The following is an 8,160-nucleotide window of genomic DNA, read 5'->3' on the forward strand; positions in this document are numbered from 1 at the left end:
TTCCCTTCTCCAAGAACTGGACTAGGGAGGCGCCATAGGGTTCTTCCCAGGGACACACTGAAATTTAAACCCTTTTATCTCTGCTCCTTTTATTTTACCTTCATCCAAAGAAATCATTCTATAGTCTTAAGATTCAGAAAAACTTGATTCTGACTGAGCCATTTTATTCTTTGCCCACTATCTCCTCAGAATTTAGTCTTTTCAGACTAAAAAATTAAGAATTGTCTTTAAATTTCTGAGTTCTATTGTTTCTTCTCTTCCCTGTGGGAGGAGGCACTCCATATTAGTGAAAATCTCAAACTGTTATACTGATGTATATAGTTTCTTTATCATTCCTTAAGTATTCATAAAGTCTTTACTTAGTACTATGGTTGACTTCCCAATTTCTCAATGTTAGCTATCTGACTTTGGCCAAGTCATATAACTTATAAGTTTCAGTTCTCTTAGTTAAAATATATTAATAATAATCTTTGCACTGTCTACATTATGTGGTAGTTGTGGAGAACAAGTGAACCCAACAGAATGTTTTCAAGTATGTCAAGATCTTTCTGCAAAAGGAAACAATCATTAGTGTGCATTTAATTAAATTTATAACCTACAAAGTGTTAGGCTTTTAAAACATTTTTAACCATGTGTGGCTGGATAATATTATATCCACCCCTCCACCATCCCTGATCTCCCTGGTCTCCATTCTGGAAGGCAGTTAGCAATGCATTTCACAGGCTCAGTGGAGTAGACAGCAAAAATAAAAATAAAATAGCTTAGAAAAGTTTTAGTCTTTATTTATGCATTTTTTTGCTTCTTGAAAGCTAAGTGTCTATGAAACTGTGTAAAAATTTGACAGTGGAGAAGATTTCTGGAAGCAATATTTAAAAAAAAAAAAGATTGTATGGGAGAAGGCACAGTTTGTTTCACCAGTGCTTGTAGCCAGCTGGTAACCAAGCAAGGAGGTCAGGTTCCTTCCGACTCTAGGAAATGGTGGCATAGATCATTTGAACACTGGCTGCATTGGTAGTTTCGAAGTTCCCCCAGCAGTTCTAATATGCATCCGGGGTTGCAAACAGCCACTGATCCAAACAGTCAAGAACAAGAGAGCCACAAAAAAAGACTGCCAAGCATGAGGGAGCGTTTACAAGACAGAAATGCCTAAAGGGACCACGTGCACAGGTACAATAGACACCTTCTCAGGAGCCTGTGTGGACTGATGGTCATGGACTGATCCTCCGAATCCACCTCCCAATCATTGCTTATCCCTGCAGAAGATCCCAAGAACTGTGTGATATGTGGGAAAATACCCACAAAGTTGAATTTAAATTGTATTTTGGAGAAAAAAAAAAGATGCTTTTCAATACCTGGTATGTGTTGAATATATTTGTGGTATGAGATTTATATCCATAGTGTGCCTTGAAATTCATTGAAAATTATTAATTTTTTGGTGTAGTAGGAAAAATATCGCAGCAGAGAGAGGGCAGTAGAATGTTTTTTTTTTCCCCCCAAAAGTACAGCTTGATTAATGGAAGGGCAAGGAAAAGAATTTTTAGTCTCTAAAACTTTGCCCCGTATTCAGTAGCTAATGGTATCTCCAGTATGTTTATGATTCTACCGTGAGTTATACTATTTTACTCTTTGCTTCTCTGACTAGCAGGATAACATGCCTCATTTAGATTCTGGAACTCATCCTGCAAGGCTAATTACTTCTTCTGGTGAGCCAAAGGGTAAGACTAATGATTCCATGACAGCCCTTAAGCATATATCTTGCTTGTCTTGATGTCTTATTTATTTGCCTGCATAAGATAAATGACTTTTTCAACACACCCAATGTTTTGGCCTTTCTGAATTAAATCTGAAGAAAAAAACAATCTTAGGAAAATCTAATTATTGTTTTTCTAATTTTTACTATTATTATTCTAATTTTGCTATTATTTGAGAATATTCATACTTAACATGGCCTATATCATTAATGGGCTATCAATTTTTCAAATATGGTTTTATATTATCAAGGGTTTGACTTATTGAAGTCTTGCTGGTAGTCTGCAGAATGGAGTGAGGGTTTGACATGAACATCCAGCCTCGACTTATCACTGATTTAATGTTTCTGAATTATTAGATGATCTTTTGCGGACAAATTCATTCTCAAATTGACCCCATGGTCAATTTGAAAATGAAATTGAAAATATTGAAATATGTTAGCTACTTTATTTTATTATTTTATATTTTATTATTTTGTAAGTGTGGATATAAAAGAAATATTTGGTGAGCAAACCTAATTTGTTCAGTATAGTTATATACTGTGAATGAAATACATTTTTATTACAAAATAAACACAATACTTGAAGAGTTAAAATTGAATATCGGTTCACAGGACTTTGGAGATATTCAGAAGCATCCCATATGAGCGGCCCTGTCCCATGAACACTTGTATACCAACACCCACCCATCCCACACACTTTTAACCCAAAATTGGCATGTTAAATGTGATGTTAAATACATGGGAAGTAAAGAATTAAGAAAATAATGCATATAATTCAACCAAAACACTATGTCTTAGCCATGCCTGTTTTTTATTAGAGAATAAAAAGGAGGACTTATTTTGGCCTGACTAATTACCTGAATCATAACCTGGATTCTTTTTTACGTAACGTGAGTAGACCAGTATAATGACTAAATAAAACAGGGAACAGAAACCATTTCCTTCAACACCCAAATCCGATTCTCTAATGAGAACTGTGTTTCCTCTTGATGAGAATTCCATGTCACAGCCTTCTATTGATGAGTCTTATCAAGAAAGGTACTTCTGTTTGCTTGTAATGCACATCATAGGTTATGAAAGCATAGTTTTTCATTCATAAATCATTTTCCTTTGAATATATAATTCCAAGCAAGTTTAACTACATAAATTAGATGCTTTAAAATTACCTTCTTAGAGATCCTAACAGAAATGAGAGCTTCCTTTTCCCTAAGAGTGTTTACTTTCCTGTGCATGTGTGTTTCCTAAAGGAGTAACAAATCTCTGCATTGAATGAGTATTTCCATATTTTGATAAATTCAATTGAAAATCCTTATTTGATGTCTATCATTTTTCAGATTAGTTGTTTAAAAAAGAAAAAAGTCATCATTTTAGCTGTCACCATGTTAGCATAAAAATAATTTGGAGAAAAAAATAACAGGTTATGCTTTAGAATATGTTTTATTGCTGTAGATTATCAATTGCAATAGAATCTGGATTTCTTAACAGATAATATATGATTGTGAAAAAAGATTAGTCTACCATTTTACTAAGGATTATGGTTATACTTGATTTTAGACTGCACAAATTGGAAAGGGGATTATTTGAGTCCAGTAATAGTAAATGCATTTAATACACATGAGGTCAGAATGTCCCAAGTCATGTCTATTCCTACCACAGGTGACTACAGTTTGTATGTCCTTCAAACATTTCATCTCAGTTTGAAAGCAGTCATCAAGCAAGTTCTCCTGCTTGGCTTACTTACAGTTTCTGGCAGGATTCTATAAAACACACTGATCATAATCCACACTTTAAGCCGAAAGCAGGTATTAGACGTAACTGGTGGAGGCCCTGTTAAGCACTGTCTCATTCCGTGGTGGCTTATCTGTGTGTGACACACAATGCCCAGGGGCTGGATGCCTGTGCCCTTGCTTCTTTCTGTTGCAACAGCAGTACCCACAGAGCAGACCCCCTCCGATGAAGAGGACAGCAGTACTGGCCCAGCCGAGGAAAAGTGCTGCTCCCAGCTCTCGTTTCTGACCTACGTGCACGGCTGGGTTGTAGAAATCTCTGATGATGATGTTGGCTGTCCAGCACACCGGAATCAGAACGAAGATGCCCGTCAGGATAAAGAGGACTCCAGAAGTCCCCAGAAGGTATGCTTTGGCCCTCTTGTTCGAGCCTGTGCACTGAATCTTCTTCATGCCACAGATGCCAATAATCAGAGCAATCAGAGAGAGAGCCACCGCCACACACATGAGGGCCCGGGCTGCCTCCAGGGCAGGTGGGAGAGCCAGCAAAGAACTATAGAACTTGCACTGCAACCTGACCTTGGCTTGTCGGATGCAGTTCATCCAGAGCCCTTCCCAGAGCCTTTCAAAGACAATAATGTTGCTGCCAATAAAAGCGGATATTCTCCACTGAGGCAGAAGAGTTGTGGCAAGAGTCCCAACCATGCCAAGGAACCCAAGGACCAGTCCAGCAATTTGCAGTGGATAAAATGCCATCACCTTTACTCTGAAGCCTGATCCAACCTGCGGTCGAAGCTGCTCACCATCCAGAACGTGGAGGCCTCTGTGAGTCTACGGCAGTCTCTGATGGTGTTCTCCACTGTTACTGCCCATAACGTTTTAGTCCAGACCAGCAGCAGTGACCGAACTTGGCCTAACTAGAAGTACCCGTCATAAATGCATTCTGTCTTTGTACACACGCATTCATTTCTGAATGGATTATGTAGTAGGCATATATAATTGTTTCCCAGCCAATAAGAAGGTAGCCAGAGGTGTGTCAAGAAATACTACATTCAGTGTTAGTATTTCTCATATTATTATTGCCTTAGCAATGCTGTAATTATGTGTCAGAGATTCCATTGTGGATTGCTAATTACAGAGCTGAAACCTTCCTGTCTAAAAATCACTCTGATATAAAAGTATAAATATATGTGTTGAGCCACAACTGAAGACAACACCAAAATCTTGCCAGTTCTTTGGAGAGCAACTGAGAAACATTTTGGACTTTGGATGATCTATAATTGTCTTCTAATCTAAGCTACTTTTCTTGAATACGGTTAATAAATTCTGGTTCCAGTAAAGGCTTCTGGATAGAGAGAAATGTTTGGGCATTATTTTTAAGACTTCTACTAAAATCACTGATACTTTATAAAAAAAGAGTCCTAATTAAAACATTCAGATTTCATAGTTTATTCCTAAGATCCAAAAAGCAAGAGCAAGGGGAAGTATTGCTTATAATTGAATTTGCTGGTAATTATTTATATTATCTGTCAAGTAATACTTTTCTCTTTGGTGAAATAATATTTAGAACATAAGCTTCCTAATGCCAATGACAGCTTGGAATATATCACATTTATCAAAGCCAACAATGTATATTCCACTTTTATGGAACAATATGAAAGTAGCCCTTTGGATCAGCTGTGCAATTACTTAAATCCAGATAATAGAAAACTTATTTGAGATGGAAGCTTCAAAGTCATCAGGTTTAAGTTCCTAATTTGCTAGATGTAGAATGTGAAGTCTTCAGAGCACTGGGCTGGACTACCTGTGCAGGAACTGACCTGGAAATAGAGACAGTGTCTAACATATGATGTTTACTTCCTCTTTCTAGTCTGATCCAAAAACAGGAGGGACAGGTGCTTTTCAAGAATTTTCACATAAATGGGACTAAACCTGAAATTTAATGCTATCCCCTCAATAGTTTTTTTTTTTTTTAATTTCTAAAGCAAGTAAAATTCAACTGAGACTGTTTTAAAATCCAAGAGTCAAGCTGTCATCCTTGACAGCCACATTCTTGCCATTACCCACACATGCGGTGGGGAGCAGGCGTAATTCGGGAAGCATGGACTTTTCCTCATTTTCTTTCACATTCTACTACAAGGAATCCATTTCAAGGATGAAAACCACTCAAAAGCAAGTGCACCAAGCACACTCCAGGGGAGGCATCACAGTTTCCAAGTGGCCGTCTATTTCGGTCAACAAGAAGCCAGGATATAATGGGTGGTCCAATACTACCCAGATTTTAAAAATGTATTAATTCAATTAGAAAATATGAAAAGGGGTCTGTCACCTGTTTATCTATCTGTTTGTCTATCTGTCTATCTATCTATCTATCCATCCTTGTTTTGCTTTCTGGGCACCATGCTTGACCAGATGAGGACTCCCTCTCTAAGGAATGTGAATCATTGAGGAAACAGATGACTTCTATATCATTCACAGTTTCCTAACACTAGCTCAGGATGAAGGGTTTTCTCGGCCCTTTGTTCTTGGTTATGGAGACACGAGTTTAACCATTCCCACCCTGAAGGGATTTGCCAACATCACTCTGATTTATTACTCCTATTTCCTCTTCCTCATTCTATCTCATTTTTACTCCTATCTTTACTTTTCCTGGGAGTTTCCAGCTTCTTGTTCTTTTCCAGCTGTTTGATGTTTCACCAAGTAGAACCTCAGAGAAACACAAGGAAGAGCGTATGTTTACTCAGAACATGAAGGCACATCCTGACTATAAGAATAATCTGAGGACTATAAATAACACAGAGCTTTAGTGTTTTTGCCCCTGACAGTCAGAGTCAATTGTCAACACCATCTTTACTTTCCTCTCCTTGACCTTTAAGGGGAGATATTTTTGTTTTCCTCTCCAGTTTTCTGTGAATATTATCCCCTTCTACCTCCTCCCTTCACTGCAGCTTACACCCTCTTCCTCTCTCTGAGTTGTCCTTTATAATACAAACATACTCAGCATACTCAGTTCTCTTCCATATTAAAATTCCATCTTGCCAGATTTATATTCTCCACTATGTATTCACATACATCTTCTGGTCCATCCTCACATTTTCTACTTGCCAGAAATGAGACAGAATTCTTGGACATCCTAACTGCTATCTACAAAAAGTACTTCCATAACCTTGCTTAATGGTCCTTTCTATAAAAGTCAAGGTAAACCACCATCTTCTAGCTGAAGTAGTAAACAGCACATGCTTTGGACAGAGGCTTGTTTTAGTCTTGGCTTGATGCCTTAGCCATCAGATTTGGGCATATTTTGAACCTCTCAAAATTCCCTATTTTACAAAATTAGGATAATAATGATATCAATCTCATAAGGCTTCCTTGAAGACCAAATTCACGGAATATGTGCAAAATACCTTGCTTTGAGCAAGCACACAGGAAAGGCTTGCTGCAATATTTGTCTTTTTGCCTTTGTTATATTGTCCTGTTTACTACTTCTCCTCAGCATTTTCTTCCAATAGATGCCCTAACCTATGTTTGCTTTGTCTGGTTGTTGCAGCTTCTATGTACATCTCAACACTCTCTCAGTGGCCATGGTTCTACTACATCATATGAGACTACAAACTCCTAATTTTTATCTTCAGCCCAAGCCTCTCTCTGTTTATCACCCTGGGTTCCTTTGTTTCTCTCAGCCCCTCAGTCAATGGAGCTCTTCTTCACCCAAATGCCCCTTCTGGCCGCTGAGAGTGCTACCAGCAAAATGATCGCACTTGTCATGCACCTTCAGGTATTGCCTAAAGACAGTCATTTCACCCACATCAATCCCCATTCATGGGGCAGCCTGTATCCACTGATGACTGGTCAGTACAGGAGTGTGAAGGTCTAGCCTTCTGGTCCCAACTGGGGGCGAACTCTAAGGGGCCATCCCAGCTCCTGAGCTCATGTTCACTGAGCCCGTGCTACAACTTGACTTCTCCTCAGTTCCAATTCTCTTCCTTCCCATCTTTCCCTCCATGTTGATCCCAAGAGCACTCCAAATAAACACAATGCACACTAATCTCCCCCTCCGAGTCTGCTTCCCAGGGAGCCCAAATATTGATTAACATCTTATTATAATTTTTTTAATATGTGCCCTGTTCTAACACTTCTATGCTATGTTCACCCTTCAATATTCCTACCTGAATCACTTCAATAATGTCCCACTTTGTCTCCCTGTCTCTAGTATTATTCTTGTCATTCCTACTCCACTAGGAACCATAAAGACTTTGCTGAATCAAATTCTGAACATGCCACCACCTTGCTTAAATGTTTTCAATTGTTCTCCATTTCCTCCAAAATCCAAACCCCTTAGTGTTAATACAAAAGACTGATCCTTGGCTTGGCCCTCGCCCAATTTTAAAACTTAACTTTTGAACATGACAACTCCATCCCATGTCTTCACAGAGCTTAAATTTAGTGAGAGTAATAAATATTAAACAAGCAATTGCAGACACAAAATATGTAATTGAGATACAGTTGTGGATAAAAAATTTAGAGTATAGAAAATATAAGGTACAAAGAGGGTATAAACAGATGAGACCTTAATTTTCTATTCTAGGAATGCATTTGGGGGTAATCCAAAATCCAACTAAATTAAGTTTAATACTACCAGCTAGTCAATCAAATTTATCCTATTATCTTGCATTATTACCTCAA

At 38.1% G+C, this 8,160-nt stretch overlaps 1 protein-coding gene across 1 annotated transcript; it reads right to left on the reverse strand.

Moving 5' to 3' along the window:
* Positions 1-3,168: 3,168 nt before the first annotated feature.
* CLDN17 (claudin 17) lies at positions 3,169-4,449 on the reverse strand. The gene has a single exon (XM_006194307.2). It carries the CDS (start codon positions 4,231-4,233, stop codon positions 3,556-3,558), a length of 678 nt encoding a protein of 225 aa, XP_006194369.2. The 5' UTR covers positions 4,234-4,449; the 3' UTR covers positions 3,169-3,555.
* Positions 4,450-8,160: the final 3,711 nt, after the last annotated feature.

This window comes from Camelus ferus, chromosome 1 (assembly GCF_009834535.1).
Source record: "Camelus ferus isolate YT-003-E chromosome 1, BCGSAC_Cfer_1.0, whole genome shotgun sequence".
Lineage (NCBI taxonomy): Eukaryota > Metazoa > Chordata > Mammalia > Artiodactyla > Camelidae > Camelus > Camelus ferus.